At 42.6% G+C, this 21,086-nt stretch overlaps 1 protein-coding gene across 3 annotated transcripts; it reads left to right on the forward strand.

Moving 5' to 3' along the window:
- Window positions 1-223: 223 nt before the first annotated feature.
- slc43a3b (solute carrier family 43 member 3b) lies at window positions 224-14,863 on the forward strand. Of its 3 annotated transcripts, none has more exons than XM_037077815.1 (13): window positions 224-363; window positions 7,194-7,446; window positions 7,595-7,724; window positions 10,122-10,168; window positions 10,284-10,360; window positions 11,270-11,362; window positions 11,455-11,594; window positions 12,202-12,314; window positions 12,470-12,613; window positions 12,746-12,853; window positions 13,107-13,293; window positions 13,402-13,522; window positions 13,649-13,791. In XM_037077815.1, exons 2-13 carry the CDS (start codon window positions 7,266-7,268, stop codon window positions 13,754-13,756), a joined length of 1,449 nt encoding a protein of 482 aa, XP_036933710.1. In that variant the 5' UTR covers window positions 224-363; window positions 7,194-7,265; the 3' UTR covers window positions 13,757-13,791. The 3 variants fall into 3 exon arrangements, with proteins under 3 accessions (XP_036933710.1, XP_036933713.1, XP_036933711.1); XM_037077818.1 differs by lacking the exon at window positions 224-363 and adding an exon at window positions 6,609-6,755 and having other exon boundaries at window positions 13,649-14,863; XM_037077816.1 differs by lacking the exon at window positions 224-363 and adding an exon at window positions 6,792-6,920.
- Window positions 14,864-21,086: the final 6,223 nt, after the last annotated feature.

The following is a 21,086-nucleotide window of genomic DNA, read 5'->3' on the forward strand; positions in this document are numbered from 1 at the left end:
GTGGCTTTATCACAAAATAAACTGGATTTATGTAAATCAAACCTGTAAAACTTTACATAATCAGAGGGGATAATCTGTCCTCATTTTTCCATCAGTTGCTGAGGTGAACACACACATCGGTCTGTTTTGATGCATGTGTGCAGCAGCAGGATGGAGTCCGGGGCATTTGGACCTGGAGGAGATTTTGACGGAGCAGAGATGGGAGCAGCAGGCTGACAGCAGTCTCTCTGTACCCGCCCACCCCGTCATGCAGCGCCGGCTGCTGCATCTGGGTCCCTCCCCGCCGGGTCTTTACATCTTCTGGGCCGAACAATATGTGGATGGTGTGGACAATGAGATCACTGTAGGAGGGCATACCGGCACGTAAGTGTATACATCCTGCACTGACAATACATCAGAGAGCTATTGACTGAAAATAGGTCTGGAGCTCCTCTGTGTGTGTGTGTGTGTGTGTGTGTGTGTGTGTGTGTGTGTGTGTGATCCCATGCACGACTTTCACTGACTGTTGACGGTGTTTACAGTTCAGTGTGGGCAGATGTCACTCAGCATGTGCAACACTCCTGCACCGTGGAGTAATGAACATCTGCTGCCGCCATGGAGTCAGTAAAGAGGTGATAGCTGGCAGCTCCTGTGTGATTTTAACCCAAAGAATTCACACTCAAACACCTTTTATCACACTTGTTCATGCAAAGCGTCTCACCATCACACATCATGCTCTGCGCACTCAGAGCTGTCAGCCTTTTACATTCTCTGAGTTATTTTGCTGTTTGTATCTTGTGTGGTTTCAGTTTCCATGAATTCACGAGGAGAGTCTGCTGTGTCCCTGTAGAGCAGAAGTTCCTCTTAACACCAAACAGTATCTGCCTGTGACCCTGTTACTGTGACTGCAGCTCGATAAAAAAAGAGGGGTTTTCTCCTCACAGGTGACTTCCTTTGAATCCTTTTCAGAGGTTTTGTGACGCAGGGTATATTTGTTTTATTTTATGCCTGGGTGATCAGCTTTCAGTCAATAGATTCATCTCATCGCCCTCTGAACATACTCGGAGAGTTTAGAAGAAAGGGAGTGGAGAGCCTGTTGATCAGGTACAGGATATCTTACATACCTGTGCTGACTGCGATCTCCTGAAAGAAGAGCTATGCATCTATGCGCGTAAAGTCTTCTCTGCGTGCAGGCTTTCATTCAAACAGAATGAAGTGATTTCACTGGCGAACATGTCCCAAACCAGACGTGAGGAGCTGATTTGCGAAATCATACCTTAAATTCTATATAATCCCTTTGGAGCTCGCCTTGTACTTTTTAAAAACCTTTTGAAATCATTTGCGTATTTGTATTTACTCAACAATCCAACATCTCCCCAGCTCCTGGGCTCATAAAACATTGTTGAACTGAAAAAGGGTTGCAAAAAAAATATTGTATATATGTGAATATTTGGCAGGTATACATGTGTTTAGGTATATAAGTATGGATATGAGTGTGCATGGTACATGTATGTGGTGCATGCGTAACTATGAGCCATTTTTTATTCAAGTTTGCTGTGTTTTGTATTCCAGGGCATGTGAATAGAGTGCAACGCTCTTAATTAACAATCTCATCTTTATTTTCTAGTCTGTTGTGTATTTCTCCCCCTCCGTCCTCGAACTAATACAATGTAAAACTTCTCAAGCATAACATTTCTATTATCTCAGTCAAACTGCAGTGAACCGGTTGTTGTTTGATTTGAGGGCGTTTGTACCTGCAGCAAATTAAAGTGGTCGTTAGCAAATGTACACAGGAACAAGAAAACTGGTTATTCATGTTCCTGTACAAGTATCCAAGACAAAGTCATCTGTCTGCAAGGGGTTTCTTGTTCTCTCACTGTCATACTATCAGGAGTGGTTTACTCCCGTGTATGTTCATGTACCAGGAGAAAGTTGTCACCTGTCACAGTATTTCAGATTTTATCAGAGAGCTTTATCAAACCACAGTGTCTGAAAATCACGCTCAATCATGTAAATACCTTATCCTGAATATTACGATCAAAAACAGAATAAGACTCAAAACCTCGACACTAATGTGTAAGTTAACACACTCGTAGATGTGGAACAAGAGCAAAGATGAAAATAAGAACTTCATTGTACGAACACTGTTTCAGGAGAGTTCAGATAATCCATCGCTGCCCTGCTTGTTGTTTGGTCCACGCACCTTTGCTCGAACGCTGCCACTGAACTGACTTATCGACAGAGGTTTAGGATTTTTCCGGGGTGTTGCTCTTAAACATTAACCGGGTCACCCTCTCAGTGGGCAGTCAAAGTTCAGACTCGTTCAGGTCACCACAGTTCAGAGCTTTTTATTTGACCTTTCACACAAATCAGCTCAGTACAAGTTAATACTTGACAATAAGGAACAAACAACCAAAAGAAAAGAGCATCACCCTCAGGTATATATATATATATAATTTGACTTGATAGTCTGTCGGGCCCTACGTGCAACATTTATGAAGACACAAACCCATCCAGATTATTATACAGATCAGAACTGTACAGAATTAGTGCACAGTGCAATGTACTGCACTACAAATGCTTATTAATACACTGTAATCAAGGTAAGCATGGTATAAAAGCAAGGCAAATGGAGTTACCGTTCAATTACTTAGTTTAGATGGTTGTTACAGACATCTTAATGAGTGTCTTTCTTCTTTCATATACTTTTTGTGTATAATATTGTATTATGCCTGTGCTTGTTTGTAGACACTGATGTAGACTCATTCATCTATGACATTGTCTTGTTTGTGTGTATTTATATAGGCTAATGTACTGATATTTGTTACTTACGATATAATCTCACCATCAGGTACTAAATCTATCGGCACAGACTGTTCAGCGACACAGTGCAGATAAGATGCCGATGAGCAGTGTTACTTTAGTCCCATGAAGAGCAGGTTGGCGCGTTAAATAACTCGGATGTTGGTGCTCTGCAGTGTGCGGGCTGTATTTTTGCTTCAGAAATTCATTAAATAGGAAATTTTAAAACTTAAGGGCGACCCGGAGAAGTTTTACAGATTACACATGTGAAAACCTGAACAAAACAAAACAAAACAAAAACAAAACCATGAAAGCACAACAGATTAGAGTAAATGTTCAGGATTTGGTCATATGACAGTCTTCTATAAGTCATGTGCCACATTTCGTCTTTACCTTTCTCTTCCACCGCAACACTTTTAGAAAGAAGAAGTGAGATGACAGAGAGTCCCGTGGTTTGTCTCTATTCTGGTGTAGTTTTCTAAAGAAACAAGATGAGCGGTGACGACATCCAACCGTACGCTGTCCGAGGAGTTGCTGATGTTGGCACTTTTACTGTTGGCACAATCGTAGAGTGTGTTTGACTGCTGGTTATGAAACACACGCTTTTGTACTTTAATGCTCTAGAATGCCGTAAATGTGGAATGCATTCACTAATCATATTCGTAAGCACTACAGCGACATGGCTAACCCCCACCTGTATCCTAATCATCACCCCAAAACTGGATTACCAACAGTCAGGCAACTCCCCCAGTTAAAATATGAATCCACTGTAACTTTGGGCCTTAGTTCTGAAGCACAACATCAGCTGACACGATGAGGTGCACCCAGATCAGTAAGTCCAGTCTTGAAGTGCATTCTTGTCTTGCAGAGAGTTAGAAGGTAAGATTGGTACAGCTCCCCTCGCTGTCAAGCTATAGCTAACAGATGGCTAGTTGGATAATTTAGCACGAAACAAAAACAGAAACAGATAGCTCTCGCTGGCTCCGTCCAAAAATCACAAAATCTGCCTTGCAGCAGCTGTAAATATCGCTAACAAACACTCGACATCTTGAGCGTTCAATCTGTACACAAATAAAAGTGTAAAAATTACGCCAGAAGAGAAATAATCCAATCACTGTCATGATTGTAGTGGCACTGTTACATGTTATCTTTGGCGTACTGTGACTTTTTCTCACACTTCTCACAAGCTGTCGGTACTTTAGTTATTAGCTACCTCGCAGATTCAGATTATGTAGTATTGATAGGCTTTTACTTGTGGCATGTAACCCGTAAGATATTGCTGTGGTTTCGGACATCGAGTGACCACAGAGTGACGGATACAAAGCGAGAAAGTTGCACATTTTTATGTTATCGGTAATTGGACACAAAGAACACTGATACTGATAATTGGTAAAAGGTTGATTATCGGCCAGTAATCAGCCCGTGCAGTGTCTGGGGTCCCCCGCCGATCCAGCTGTGCAAACACATACGTCCAACCCTTAAACCGAGTTTTAACCTTCAAACACACCTTTCACCTGTGTTTACACAACTTTACCATTTGGTTTTGCCACTTTATCATTTCATACTTTGGACTTTGAGTCCACTAGAGTCATAATAATCTTAATCGTCTTTAATCTTTGATGGGCATTTGACAGGAATTCTCCACTCAGCGTTCACCGACTTGTTTATTCTGTAGCTTGCCTGTTTGCACACACACTGGTCCTGGAGTGGAAGTTCACCACTCGTGTTGGTTTGAAAGTTGAACCTGATTTTTTGAATGCATGGTTTCAGTTCAGTCCTGTCTTTTCTTGGGTCTTGTTAATCACAAAAAGAAGAACAGTGCCAGCATTCTCCACTAACCCTTAGCGAGTCTTGTGATTAGATAGAAGCCATGTTTAATGTGAACCCTCTCTGATTTTCTTTGGTGTTATTGCCTCAAGGCTAAAGCTACGTAGACCTATGGCAGGGGGTGTTTGATAACCCTGGGTCAGTGTGTTTTAGGGAAGTGTGTATGAACTTGTTTTCATATGTCACACAGTGTGCGTGCGTATGTGGGTCTTGTGATCAGGTGATGAATGTGGTGAAACATAAATTTGGAGGTCTCACGAGTGGTTCCTGCATCGATTTACATCTCCGCCCCTCAGCCGCCGGCGACCTCGCTCACCATCAGATGAAACAGCAGCTACTTGAGCGAGCTTTAAACATCATGCAGATTATCTTGGCCCACTAATGAAGATTATGTAGCTGTATGCACTCTGATTACTCATCCGCCACCACAAAAGTGACATAGCAACAACCCACCAAATGCAAATGAACACAGCTACGGCATCGATTAAACTACATGATGTCACCATTCGCCTCCTTGAGAATTAAAACAAAAGAATTCAAAATCGAATCGCTGAAATCAATTATTATCTTATCTCGACACAATGTTAATCACTGAAAGTCTCTTGAGCCTCTGCCTCGTTGATCTTTTATGATTCATTCGGTAATGACACACCATGATAACCCCACGGACCCTACCTTCACAATGGACTGTACTTTCCTAACTTGGCTGACATACACAAACTTACCAACAGATTTCTTCGAAATATGAATAGAGGACTGGCACAGAACAGACCACATTAACTTTGGTACAAATCCAGATGAATTATTATATTTATATTTTATTTGCCTTCCACCAGATATCTCTTCAGACTTCAACATGAGAATTCAGATTTTGCAAAAACAAAGTTTACTCAGAGATTTTTCAAAAAATGAAAGTTTCTTGTAGCAGTTTTAATCAAGATATTTTTACAGGGATATTGTTGTAAAAAAAAAGTGTATAAAATCCATATTTTTTGAGAGACCATTTTAAAAGATTTAAATCTCTTGACCACTTATAACCTGTTTCACTCCCACTGAAGTGATTTTAAACCTCCTGTAGACTGGAGTATATAAAATGTTGTTAAAATGTTTTTTCTTTTAAATTTCTGTATTTACATTGCATGATTTAAGCTAGTTAGAACAGACCGTATGATGTAGTTAATTAACGGCATCGGCACTGTGTTGCACTAACACAAAAAAAATAGTGGTTAAAATCTGTGCAGCAGAAACCAAAAAATTTGCAGACTTTTCAGAGTCGGTCACGCTGTAATAAAAAGTCCAGATCATACGCATCCCATAATGCAACTTGCTCCTGTCATTCATTAGACCTTCCCAGCCTGTTACTGCAAACACCAAACTTCACGCTCCTTGTATGTCAAAGAAACTTTCTTTCAAAAATAGAAATGTCATTTAGCTCAAGCAATACAACAAGACTTTTCCTTTCATAAAGATTTCACTTAATATAATATTTGGTGTTTCTGTGGGTTGGCGGCGATGCACCGTGAACACACTGGGAGGATATGCGTAAAATGCTCTTTGGCAGGCAGCAGTGTGAAGTTTTAACACTAGATTCTTGTGAAAAATGAAGAGACCTCTGCACACATAGTTGTTTAAATATCAGGTTTGTTGAATCTTTGCCTTCCTGAGGTGACCTGACTTTTGACGCTCCTGACGAGTCCTAAGTTCAATTTCAGTACCGCCTTTTTTTAAAAAACTTTTAAACTTTTTTTTTAACTAACTTAACATAAGATTAACATCTCAGGAGTTAAAGAACAAGCCTGTGGCCCTTCTTACGAGAAGTGATAAGGACTGTTAGGGATGCTTTGTCCGTATGGACCCAGATACGACCCAGAGAGCCAGTTTCCACATCTGGAGTATGTCTTCAGCAGTGCGGCTGCCTGGCTTGCCCGAGAATGTGGGAGTGTTTACTATTTTAGAAGAGGGATGTTCTTTGCAGCAGCTCATGGAGAGTGATTGAGAAAGAGTGGAACAGTGGGGAGGGAGGAGAGGAAACTGGTGAGGAACAGGAAGGAAGAGCTTGCATATTTAAAGAAAGAAAGACAGTGGGGTGAGAGCGGAGAGGTTTGGTTTGCGAGCACATCTGAGGAGAGAAGCTCGGACTCTGAACGGTGAGTACAAGAGAGCTGTGAGCTGGAGAGCGTGAACTAACAACTCTGCACTGTGTTTCTGGAGTTGACGTCTTGGTGGCTGCACAGAAGATGATTGCATGACGTAACTGATTCCCTCTGTCGTTGAGATTTGAGGTTTTTGACATGCAGGCATCTCAGCTAAAGATACTTTTTTCCTATTTATCTGAATTTATTCAAAAGCAGGATTGACTGGTTGGTTGGTTGGAGCATGTTGTTCCTAAAATTTTCCAGGGATGACTAATGTTTGGCTTGTGCAACTTGTTCCATTTAAGTGCTGCTGAAGTCAGCGTCTCTGATTTTTTTTCTTTTCTATTTTTCATACGACAACAAGCATGCCATTGATTTAAAGGTGCAGAGCGGGCTCATGTCAACACTTAATCTTCTTAATGTCCTGTTTTTATGTGTGCGTCCATGCAGGTGAACACACAGTGTTTGTGAATCGCTGTCCTGTGTGTGTGTGTGTGTGTGTGAGAGCGAGACTGTGCGACCATGCCGGGGAACACTTTGAGGGTGCAGCACTGCCTCACCTTTGCCACGGGCCTGGTGGAGTGTCTGTGTTTCGCTGGTGCCGTGTTCGGATGGGCCTCCCTTGTTTTTGTCCTGAAGACGGAGGGCTACTTCAGCTCTCTGTGCGTCAACACCACCGGAGTCAACGCAACGCAGGTCCTAGGTCAGTTTGATATCCTCGCCCCTCACTACACTCTCCTAAAATCAACTCGCAGTATTTGAAGAATGAAGATCTTTTCCTCTGACTACCTGTTTAACCAGGTTTTTCTCCCCCCTTTGTGTCGCTCTTTGTGTGTTATATGGGTCTACAGATTGCAGCGGACAGGATGAACAGTTCTCGCTTGTTTTCACCATCGCCTCCTTCATGAACAATTTCTCGTCCCTCCCTAATGGTTTCCTCTTCGACCGGTTTGGTACCAGGGTGGCTCGACTCTTTGGAATGTGAGTCCAAGAAAAAAACATCCTTAATTACTTATTAGAGAGGAAATCATTGATGGATTCAACAGATGCAAGTGGCAACAAGTACAGCAGAGGCTTTTTCTTTATTTAAATTTTCTTTTGATTGGTTCCATTTTAGATGCACTGACTAGAGTTTTGATGGTTTAATCCAACACTATGATTTTCTTTAGCATCATCTTATTCTGTATCATGAAAAATCTCACAATCTCTACAGCACAGTGGTGAAGGGATGACATATTTTTGTAGGGAGTTAGCATCTTTGAAATTGGAGTTTGGATTATTAAAAAAAAAAAAAAAAGCTCTGTCCCAAACACAAGTTTATGATACTCGCACGTTTGATAACCTTCACATTTGAACTCCACTTTTGTGATTTTTGAAGTCACGTCACCAAGTCACAAAGTTCGAGTTAGAATAGTTTACAGCTAAAGGCGGCCTGTAAAGACAGACTAGTGAGTAGATGAGTCTCTGACTTCAAATGTCCCCGACAACCTTTGTAGTCTCATGTAGACACATTTTAACATATTAACACTTTAAGTCAAACATTGGGTATATACTACCGCTACGTCAGAACAAAACATGATAACCCCTTGAGCCTTGTGTTAACACAGACCTCATATCAGGCATTTAACCAAATAACATAAAAAAAAACGTTGATTTTGATTAATTGGGATACTGAAGTTACTTAACAGACTTAAATAGCTCAATCAACAATAATTCAAGATACAGCAAGAGCTTTACCTGTTAACCCCGAGCGCATATTTACTCAAACCTAGTGACATATACAGTATACTCATATACTTACATAAAACTCACACATATGTATAAATGATGTATATTTAAACCCAGTGATGGAATGTATTTACTCAAGCACTGTACTTGAGTACAATTCTGAGGTGCTGTTTTGAGTATTGACATCTTCGGCGTCTTTATCCGATACATTTTGGAGGCGAATATTCCGCTTTTTACCCCACTGCATTCATTTCATTTTTAATTTGATGTTCACATTATGTGCTGTGTCGGAGCAGTTAATTTAAAGAAGAAAAAAAAAAAAGAAAAGAAAGAAAAAGAAACAACACTGACTCCAATAATTAGAAATATATATGTTTAAATATAATTTGGATATTAAAGTAGGTCACAGTTATTGCATCAAGTTACGTTTGATGCTTAAGTAAATTTAATGTCAGATACTTTAAGACTTTTACTCAAGTATGACTTTTGAGTCATTTTTGCATCACTGATTAAACCTCGAGTACGTGACGCCACACACTGAAGTGTTACCACAAAGTAACTTGTGCATCCAGAAGATTAAAACACAAAATCAAGAAGCATAAAAATGTTGTTAACTAGGTCATTTTTGTATGAAGAGCTTGCGTCCTCGTCTCCTCTTCATCTCTCTGGTGACTAAGCTAACGATACTCTGCAAAGGGGCAATTTGCGGTAATTTTGAGGCTGTCTCTGGTATTTCCCTCCGAGGCATTCCCAAATGTTTGCTTACGATAACAGCTGTTTCTTCACATGGAGACGAAGAGAGGTGAGGAAATTGCGTTGCAAGTCTGCATGTGGGTAAATAATCTGTCGGGAAAAAAAGGACATGTAGGACAGGGAGAAGTGAGGACTCGCCACAGGAGGACACGGAGGTTATAAAAAAAGCTCCCTTGACGGATGTTTTGTCAAGTTGCTGAGGTCTCCATTCAGCAGCAGACACGTGAATGGACATGCAGGATGCACAGCCGAGCCTTGCGGACGCTTAGCAATGCAGAACGCAGAGAAAATGTTTAATGAGACAAAGGGAGCAATAAAGAAAACAAGGCAGTTAAAGGGCAACTCCTACAGAGCTCAAACTGGAACCAGGAAAACGGAGAGAGTGATGAAGAAATAGAATTAAAGGTCGGGAGGTCTATTAATCACCAGAGAATGGAGGAATGTGAAATGTAGTTTATGTTTACAGCTGGTCAGACTGTGGGAATAAGAAGTCCTCCCAACGACCTCAGAGTTAAAGTCTATCATATATCACAACACCACGCACACATACCTGCCGGGATTATTGGCTCAGATATATCTAAATCCACAATAACAAACTGGTACTAAGGCCATCCATGTGTTTCCACTAAAAGAGGGTGGAGGGAAAATAAAAGGGCCAAGGAATGCAAAAAAATAATAGTTGGACTAGAGGAGACGAGGAAGGAACTTTTCTCAGGATGGAACGCGTAAAGGAAATTAAAGTCGGCCAAGAGTTCTCCAAACAGCAGCAGAAGAATGTGTTGACGGGGATCACTTCGGATCAAATGTCACATTCTTCGTTCTCAATCTCAAATGATTTGTTTTGTAAAATGCCAATAAACAGACATATTATAATATTTATTCCCCCCCCCACCGCAGATTTCTCTACACTGTGGGCACTGTGATGGTGGCCTTCGCAGTTCCAGGTGAGAAACACTGTGTCTATAGTTTTGTTTTCTTTCAGGCTTTTATTGTCAAAATTATCACTCTACAGCTGCAGATGCTCATTTCCCCCCATTCTTTTGTTTTCTCCCCCATCAGCTTTGTCCAACATGCTCTTCCCAGCTCTGTCCCTGCTGGCAGTCGGCGGCCTCTTGTTTCTCATCACCAACATGCAGGTAACAGTCGGTATTCAGATTAGAAAAATGTTGCCGCCGCTTTAGATCCATCCGTCGATTATTTTCTCCAGTTAAAGTGCCAAATCCTCAAAACAGGAGAAGCGGGACCCAAATAACCTGAACATTTAATCCAGGGGGTTTGTTGTGGGCGTCGCTGCAGACAAAGCCTCGGGAAAGGCGCCCTTTAAATCAATTAGTTTAGTCGCTCAGTTCCACTCAATTTCTGGGATTAAGATTATGTTATTTAATTCCATAGATGCACAATGATTTAGCCGAGATAGACTAATATTGCTGTTTGACATAACTTCAGACAACACTGCATTCTTTTAACAAAAAAAGGGCAGTCCTCAAACATTTATTAGTTTCTGACTTTGGTAAAGTGGGAAAACAGTGAAGTCGTCTAACACGTCAGTATCCACGTTTGTTTGTACCAAGCACCAAGAGAACACTTTGGTTTAATCAAATCAAAAGTCAAATTTCTTTAAGGTAAATTAGAGTTTGACTCCAGGTTTATGTTCTGTTATGTATTTTTCTTGTAAAAACAAAAACTGCGGGTCTCTTTTTTTACATAATTTTAAGTCTGGTGATGTATCTCTTCTGAGCTTTTTGTGGATCCCTGCGTGTGTGCTCTGTCACCGGAGAATGACCGAAATATCTAGAATATCTGACCCTGGCTTTAAAGGACAACATCATTTCATACTGTTTTACTTTGTTTATATGTGGCGGACCCTGCCTCCTTCCTAGCTTCAAACAGTGTTCTGGAACCTTATTTTCCTCTGAGAACAGCTTGTTTATTCAGTTATGGAAAAATAAATAATTCTGAGTCTAAGTATAAACATTTCCAAAACTACTCAATGCCCCTTTAAAGCAACATTCATATGTTTATGTTTAATCATATCTCTCCTAAAGGTAGGAAACCTGTTCGGCTCCCGACGCTCCACCATCATCACCCTCTACAACGGGGCCTTCGACTCTTCCTCAGCACTTTTCCTCATCATCAAGGTGAGAAAACAGCCGCCTGCTGCTCTCACGAATTCAATCTAGTGGATAAATTTATGATATTAATCTCCACCCTGTCCCGTCTTCTCCTGCAGTTGTTACACGAGGCTGGCGTCTCTCTGCGCGCCTCCTTCCTCTTCCTGTCCTCCTGCGCCGCCATTCACCTGTTCAGGACTTTCTTCCTGCTGCCGAGAGACTCCATCCCCTACCCGCTGCCCGATCACTACGCGTACGGGTACGCATCCCCAAAACACCAAAACACACGCACGTCAACGCCTCGTGTGTGCTTCAGGGACACATCGAGTGTAAACAAGGCTAATTTATTTTCAGCTTTTTAAAAAAAAAGAAAAGAAAAGAAAATCTAATCAGGCCTTTCTAAATTCGAAAAAATGATTATTTGATTATTGGTTAATATATACACTAGTAAAAGGTTTGATTTATAAACGCCCTTTTTTCCTGCAGCAGCTGACTCAGCTTAGTCTGGGGGCTTTTTGCTTGTATTGTGTAAACACATCAGTGTCCTCTTAGAGCAGGAAAAACTGGCTTTGGGTGTGACTGGACATAAAGTCAGAGTCACAAATCAGTTGAGAGGAATCTGCTCCCTTTAAAGATCTTTAGAACTCTGTCAGCAACACTGCTGATGATGAATACATTCAGTTAAAATTACTAAAAAGTTTGTTCTTGTTACCGCGTTAATATCCTCCACGTCCTGTCCTGTGATCAAAGCTGGTTGGGATTTGAAAACCTAATCTGTAAACTAAGTAACGATGAAAGAATTCACACAATGAACACAATGAACTCCTCAGTCTGTAACTGACCCTCTGACCTTTGACCTTTGTCAGGATAACGTGTGGTCAATCAGACTCTCCGAGCTCAGGGCAGGTGACAGCGAATGGTGAGGCGAAAGTGACGACAGAGGAAACACCACTCAAGAAGGACGTCCCTGTGACACAAGGTGTGTGTGTGTGTGTGTGTGTGTGTGTGTGTGTGTGTGTGTGTGTGTGTGTGTGTGTGGTATGGATTAAAACAAAGAAGGATACACCAGGATCCTAATTCTCAACAATGTCTTTGACTGTCTTCCTTTCTGTGCTCTTCCCTCGTCCCCCTCAGAGAAGAGTTTCCGCGAGTGTTTTCTGTCCCGGTTCTTTTTGTGGCACCTGCTCTGGCTGTCGGTGATGCAGCTCAGACATTACCTCTTCATCGGCACCCTCAACCCCATGCTGCAGCGGCTGACGGCGGGAGAGCCGTCGCTGGGTAAACACGCACAGCGCACCGCATCATCTTGGCACCTGTCTTATCAAACGTGGAGGTTTCCTAGTTTTAGCAAATGTGTTTTCTCACGTTTTTCCGACCACCCTCTCCCCGTTTGTGCGCCTTTCCCCACAGTGAGCCAGTACATCAATGCCTTCGCCATAACGCAGATGTGTGGCGTGTTCTGTGCTCCCTGGAACGGCCTCATCATGGACAGACACAAGGGCAAACCTCGTGCTGCAGGTAACATACTGACGCTAATAAAAGGCTAGTAATGGTGGTTAACCCAACAAGCAGCACCCCTGGCAGATCCACTGTCAGTGTGTTAAATGTCAGGTGGATCTCCATCCTGCTGAAGCCTAATCTCTCCACAGCTGCGTAATTTTCCTAGACTTGTAGTATCTCTCCAGTAGAAGAGAGTCCAGAGTTCACCTAGAATAAAAACCAACATTGTTTTCCTTTGGATTAACTGATGTGTGCGCGGGCCTCTTCGCAGGGGAGAGTGAACGTGAGTCGGACCTGCGGGCCTCGGTGCTCTCTCTCTTCCTGACGGCGCTGCAGTGTGTGTTGTTCTCGGTTTGTGCCTCCACCCCGTTCCTGCCGCTGCAGTACCTCACCTTCGTCCTGCAGGTGATCAACCGCTCCTTCCTCTACGGCGGCAACGCGGCCTTCATCAGCGTCGCGTGAGTATCAACCGCACGCACGTGCACACACCTCTCTGTGCACTAAGCTGTTGGGTTCGTCCATTTTTGCTTGACTGAATTGTCGCCTGTTGTTGTGTGTGAGTGCAGTTTCCCGTCATGCCACTTCGGGAAGCTGTACGGTATGATCATGGCTCTGTCGGCAGTGTTCTCTCTGCTGCAGTATCCCTGCTTCGCCCTGGTGAAGGCTCTGGATGGAGACCCTTTATACGTGAGTACAGTCTGATGGTACAACTTTAAATCCAAATTACTGCACTTACTCTGCTCTCCCCCATCCTTCCTCCTCCTGTTACCTTCATCTCTGAACTCTCCCCGCTCTCTCCTCGTGTGGCTGCAGGTGAACGTCGGTCTGACGGTGCTCAGCCTCCTCGCCTTCATCCACCCCCTCTCCGTGTACCTGCACTGTCGACGTCTCGCCTCCCAGCGAAATGAGTCTGCGAGATGAGAGCAACGCCTCGCACTCAACATGTGCTTAACATCACCGGTGACAGTGTTACCTCTTCAGTTTGTTCCACTTGGAACGCAACATCGAGCGCTTGTAAATGAATTCCAGGCAGTGTTGAAGTGAGCTGAGCTGTTCTCGACTGCACCCTTCAGATTCGCAGCTCTAGCCGCCGTTAGCTTCTTCTCTTTTGTTTACAGTTAAGGGGCCTGGCGCTGACGACTCTAATTCTACTTCACAGTGACTGTGACGTGTTTCGTGTAACTTGTGTCGTGCGAGCTTGTGTTTTCTTGCCATTTTTTGTTCTGTCCCATCACACCACAGTCACGGTGGTTTCATGAGTGCCAAACGATAACGCACTTTGCACTTTGGTATTATATCCGTATTTTTTTCTATAGAACCAACAATGTTGCATGTAGCGACTGCATGAGGGATACAGTGGATTCACAGTGTCGGGACAAAGGTCGTGTTTGCTCCCTAACATGACGCAGATGTCTCTGCACCGGCTCCTTCCGCATTAGAGGTCATTCAGATGCATTAACTGGAGCAGGAAACACAGCTCGGCCACCTGCTGGCCTCTTAGTTCAGCTGTTAGCTGCTGATTTCACTGTAGTGCCAAACCTGACAGCAAAGTGATCTTCTTTTATGATTTGTGGAGTCTCAGGTGTTCAGTGAAGAACAATTTGGTGTCATGAGGGATTTTTAATGACCATGTGCTGTGAGTAATGATATGTAAAGATTTATGAAGGGAAATCTGTGCTTTTTTTTTTTTCTTTCACCAGTATTTTATCTTACAGGCTGTACTTTCCATTGTTGTATATATGCAAATTCTTCACTGTGCTGGATCAACTTAAATATGCATTTTTGATAAGAAGTTTAAAGGGAGTTTTTGATATTTACTTTTGCCAAAATTAATGTTTCAGTTTTCAAGTACTGTGAGAAAGAATATCTACCTGCTCGCAACGGCCACTTACAGATGGTGGAGAAAAATGTCATTGTTATCTGTGAAGAAGATATCTTTTAAAAGAAAGACCATACGTCAAACAACTGCGAAATGTATCTTAAATACTGAATATACTAAAATTAAACTTATAAAGACTGAACCATGAATTCCTCCTGTTTACTGAGTGTTTACTGACTGTTGTATTTAATTCACTATCAGCTGCACAAGGTCTCATCATCAAAGTAAAAAATGTGTATTGGGTCTGAAGCAGCAGATCAGGATAAGGTCTGTAAGTCGCTTTTCACCAGGTTCAAGAATTACTCATAACTCTTAACTTTTGTCTGTCCACTAAACATATTTGTTTACTGTCAGGAGGGTCAGAAACGATCAGTGGCAAACACTTCACACTCTGGAGTGTGTTGCAGACTTAACAAGACACTCGAGATAAATTAAAATAACTGCTGCTTCTCTCGCTGGTCATGCCGCCTAAATCACGCCCGTTGCTTCCCATTTGTTCTTCCAGGACGGTGATTGGCTTGAACTACTGTGTGTGTGAATTCCAGCTGCCTTGTAAGGTTGTAACACACCCGAATCTCAGAAACAACCATCCCATCAAGCAACATTGTGGGTAATGTAAGCGCCGGGTGTTGACAAGGGAGAAGAATTCACAGAATAAGAAAAACAATGTTTTGGGTTCTGCTGCAACATTTTTTGTTGCATTTCTTTATTTTGTCTGTCCACTGCGAGTCCAATAAAAGGACGGTGCTGCATAAATCAATGGAAAACTCTTAAATGAACTCCAAACCTCGAGGATCAGAGGACAGTCTGGTGTCTCCAGTCATCAGAGATTCTTCTCAGTCTGGGTGGGTGTTGCCATGTTGTTCCAGAGAGACGGAGGAGGTTTCACACGGGGCAGATTCATCTAGGGGGGAAAAAGATCTGGCAGGGTTTAAACCTGAAATAACAGGGACACTCCCCCACAACAGCCTCTCTCCAGCTCTCTGTACACCTGCTGCGTGACGACGCCGAGAGACCAGAAAAAAAAACACTCAATACATCTCCACAAAGTCTGTCTCACTGAGTGTGTGTGTGTGTGTGTGTGTGTGTGTGTGTGTGCAGGGAACATGTGCACGGTGACAGGTTCTTCCCTTCGCAACTGCGTCATCGATGATCACAACCTCAGTTTCTGCGATTTAATTCAGGCTTGCATAAATGACAGAAATAGGAGTGCAGGCGGGAGGAGCGAAGGATAAAAATAAGGCAGTCTGTTAATGAGGCAGTTTGTTTTGTGATGCCTTTACGTTTTTTTTTGGGTTTTTTTCTAAATCAGACTGAATCTCTCGCAGGGACCGAGGATGTCTTTCTGACACATGGACTTGACTCAAAAGATGCTTGACTCATGCTCTTCTGTCCTCTTCGATGGGATAATCGACAGATAAACTCGAATGGCCTCAGTTTGGCCCAGGAGCAAGAAAATCTTTCTCCCAGAGAGGTGGAGGCGGTCACAGCAACATATGAATATGCAGTCTGTGATTTGTTTTTAACAGGGGGCATGAACCCAAACTGTGACCAAACATAACTCTAACCTTCACCCTTTGTTAAGTTACACAGGGGGCTTCGTCCCTCGTGTACTTTCAGCAGCACGTACGCTACTGAATGATCGCAGAAGTGGTCATGGTCATGTTAAAGGAATATTACACACAGGTTTGGTGAGAGCCAGAGTACAGGTGACAGGATTGAATAATTAGGTTCCAAGAATAGTGCTGCATTATGTATTACATGGTATAAATTGCAGAAAAATAGATGGAATTAGATTAAATCTACATTTAGTTCAAAAGGGGATTAGAAACAGGTTACAAGCTTAAACTACAGAATCGTGGACTGTGTATTTGTGTGTGTATTTAGATTAAATAAAAGTCATCTTATTGATGTTTCTTTCCCCTTGTTTGTGTACATTTGGTACGGAAGTCATCCAAGTTAAGTTTCATTACTTTAACACTGTGATACTTCTACGTTACTGACTACATGTTCTAACAGGTAACTGGTAGGTAACCCTCCCAGCCTCGACTACACATTGCTGCGCGGCAATCGAATTGTGCATTGATAATATTCAGTTTTGGAGTGAGAAAAAAGACGCAGTTATAAATGCATCTGTTACTTCAGCACCACAGACAGCGCCGGACAACGGCCTTGGATTCTGACTTGAACAAAACTTAAACTAAACTAAAACACTCACACTGAACAACCGCTTCGCCCCTGAACTCTCTCTGCTGTAGGGGGATGGAGAGGATGGGGTGCATTTCAGTCATTTTGTTAACAAGGAACAGGATCACCCTTCATATTAATAACTATTCTCCCTCCTTTACCCAACAATTAAACTTCATTTGTGCAGTTTTTGCTTGCTCAAATCAAACAGCTGTGAGAGAGTGAGCCTCGTTTGAGCAAGTGTGTGATTTGCAGACAAAACTGACTTGAATGAGATGTCTAACAGTCTCGTATGGATGTAATGTGTCCACATATTTTTCGTTATCTAAGTGTCAATTTTCCTACAAGTTTCCTCCACACTCAGAATCTAGGCCTTGTTAGCAAAAACCAAGTGTGATTCTGGACAAACTCAACTTCACAGAAAATTAAGCCAACAGACAAAAAAATTAATGAATTCTAACACCCTCATCACATTCATCCAGGCCACGGAGAACCTGTACGGGCGTTTATTCAAATCGTTTGCAGATCTGAACTTTGTACAGCGAGGCTTTTCTTCTGACAGAGCAACTAAATATCAAATGAATCATTATCTCGTTAACAAAGTCTTGACAGACCTTTGCTGTCCCAAACAACACCCACATCTCGTCTGATTCATTCACTTCTACACATTTCAACCTCACACTGTATTTTGATAGCTCAGATTACAAGAATGGTGGAAAAACTTTGGCATTTAACAAACGAGCCAACGCGGGGAGATCCTCCGTCCTGGCGACCACACGTTTGCCCAGCAGGCTCATTTCAGGTAAAATAATATGTGCTCTGCATCACACGAAACAATCTCAATGATTCGTGATCCTGCTCGAGTTTTCTGAGGAGGAAAAACAAAGAAACATTAGGGTAACACTTTATAATAAGGGTAAAAATCATATACATAATGATGATGAACTAATGCGTGACTCATGGTGATTTAAATCATAAATTAATGCAGGGTGTATCATGAATTTCTGTTGCTCACCATCAACAAACAATCAAAATCCCTCTGAGTTTACAGTATGTGCTTAGTTCACACTTCTTAAAACATCAGTGGAGGATTTTTTTTATTTGACTTGCAGTAGCAGTCTGATAGTCCGTTTGATTTAAAAACAGATCTCCACATTTCTATGACAACAGGTGCACTGAGTTCAAAGACACTAAGCAAACACATCTAGCTAATTTTGTCGCATATGAATCAATTCAATAACTGTCACTTAACGCCCATTAACTGATGGTCTATTAAAAATGTTTTGATTGTTTGCACACTCAAACTAGGACCTCTTAACTCCTCAACATCCCAGACTGTAACACCATCCACCAAGAAGACAGGCAGCTTTCCAACCACAATCAACACTATTTCCCCCCGTTTTCACACATGGTTCAAAAATAAAGACTGATTCACCGTCTTATGAAAGCAAACAGTCAAGCTCGGACCACATCGCTGGATGAGGGATTTCGATCATAAACCAGAGACAAAGGTGATCACTCTACTATTATGTGTGCATGCAGAGTTTTTCAGGATGCCATTGGCTTGTTGAGAGGCTGACCTTGCTTAGTTAAAAGCACCTACAGGACAAATGTTAAACTATTAACAACATGTACAACGTGAACTGTGATAGGTGAAGTATTTCAACCAAGTGCAGGATGAGAAAGCACTAAGACGACTACAGACGTGTAACGTAGAGCAACATCTTTCTACATGCACATACTCCTGTATAAACCCTGTAGACGAGAGAGTGTTTTTCAGTATTTCAGTGGAATGTCACAACAAGAGGTGAGGCTTTTAAAGTAGTCTGCTGAATGTATCTCACCTGTGTGTAATTGCTGTTTTGTCGTGGATGTGTATTTGATGGCTGTGGAAACTTTTAGAGTCAATTTGAGACGGAGATCATTGTGTGAAAAACCACTTTACGCGGCTGTCTGCTCTGATGTAGCTCACCCAGTGGGCAGAAACACACACTCGGTCCACACTCGAGGTCTTCAGGACCGTGTGTGTGTGTGTGTGTGTGTGTGTGTGTGTGTGTGTGTGTGATTGAGTGAGTGAGGGTTACAAACGTACTCCGCAACACATTTTTTTTTTAGGATCAAGACAGATCTTTCGAACATGTTGTGTTCACACCAGTTCAAATGCCAGTGTGCCTGTGATTCAGTTTGACACAGCGGGCTAGTGAGAGAAGTTAAGGGAGGCGCTCTGGGAGTGGAGACGTGTATGTGTCTGTAAGATGTGACATACATACATCACACACACACACACACACACACACACACACACACACACACACACACACACACACACACACACTCACACACACAGCCTCCTGGAGCCTGTTTGGTGAACCGACTGCTTCGCCCAGGCATATTTTGTACACACGGACAAATGTGACCTTTTCTTTCCTACAGGCCCCCACGGAGATTACTAATGCCATTAATTGTTGCCTCCCTTAATCACTACACAACCGCCAAGACACAGTGTGATTCCAGGCATCCAATTTATGCACGGTGGTGCATTCACAGCTTGGGGCTGCAGATGACCTTCCATGGAGCAGGTTTTGGTCAGTGTGTGTTCACTTGGGAACAGATGATGTGCATCATGGTGGACCTGGCCCTGACCTGTGCCATGAAGGGAGGACTCACTAGTGAGTAAAGCTGGCCCACCCGTACCCCGACGCTGTTTGTTTCACATGCAGAAGACCTCAGTGTGCCATCCCACGTCCTGCCTACATGCTGCACTGCTCCTTCTCCAGCAAACCACTTGAGCTGCTGCCAACATACAATTAGGACGAAGCTGTGACTTGCTCAGTCACACAGTGTCCGTCAGAGTCGGTTCACTGAGTCGACAGCATCCTCTGTCACAGCTCCCCTGCAGAGTAAGATCGTGTTTTCCAGATGTGGAAAATATAAACCCATGTGTGAAAAAGGTCAATCCCATTTGAATGTTTGTAAATTACGCATGAAACTGTAAAATTCTTATATGATATTTTAATTAACATGTGGGAAAATCACTCATCACCTGTGAGATCATTTTATTTTCATGTTAAAGCTGTGGTCAGTAAGATTGTAGAAACCAGCAAGACCATGCTACATGATACAAGTATCTAACCAAAGAAATCCCATGTCCTCCAAACCTCGCTCCTGAGCCTCTCATATATGTAAGGGATAATACCCGACAAGATGTCTGTTATCACAAATTAATGGACGACATGGAGACCTGAACTGTCCGAAGGCAGCAAAATCCATTAAACCCTGATTATGGACACATTGAAGAACTTTAGCCCGCTTGTACCATGGTCACCTGTCAAAGAAAAAAATATTAAGCCAAACTGCATATATTTTGGTGTGTCTTGTGATGAAAGTGTAAAGTCTTTCACAAGCAGTATCTTTGTTTCCTGAGCAACACCTGAGATTTGGCTCAGTGATTGTGTGCTTTGTGCTAACATTAGCTGCTAAAGGGCTGTGTAGCTGCCACAGTGACTCTTTAACTGGGTTCAGGGGTTGAGTGCTTTGTGCTAACATTAGCCGCTAAAGGGCTGTGTAGCTGCCACAGTGACTCTTTAACTGGGTTCAGGGGTTGAGTGCTTTGTGCTAACATTAGCCGCTAAAGGGCTGTGTAGCTGCCGCATTGACTCTTTAACTGGGTTCAGGGGTTGAGTGCTTTGTGCTAACATTAGCCGCTAAAGGGCTGTGTAGCTGCCGCAGTGACTCTTTAACTGGGTTCAGGGGTTGAGTGCTTTGTGCTAACATTAGCCGCTAAAGGGCTGTGTAGCTGCCGCAGTGACTCTTTAACTGGGTTCAGGGGTTGAGTGCTTTGTGCTAACATTAGCCGCTAAAGGGCTGTGTAGCTGCCACAGTGACTCTTTAATTGGGTTCATGAGTTGAGTGCCTTGTGCTACTTGGTTAGCCACTGAATGCCAGTCTGTCACTGCCGCTTACTCATTCTGAGGGCGAGGGACTGTGTGCTTTGTGTTACTGAGCTAGCAAACTTCTGAACGACCAAATCAAATCAAACGTATCAAAAACATTTCACATGTGACACTGTTTCCTTTCACATGTTATGATGTTGCTCCACAAGTGGATATTCGGTTCAAATGTGAACCGGTGACAATCAAAGCCACCATCCATCCTTCTCCGACCATCTTGAATTTCGTTTGTAGA

This window comes from Acanthopagrus latus, chromosome 18, assembly GCF_904848185.1.
Source record: "Acanthopagrus latus isolate v.2019 chromosome 18, fAcaLat1.1, whole genome shotgun sequence".
NCBI lineage: Eukaryota > Metazoa > Chordata > Actinopteri > Spariformes > Sparidae > Acanthopagrus > Acanthopagrus latus.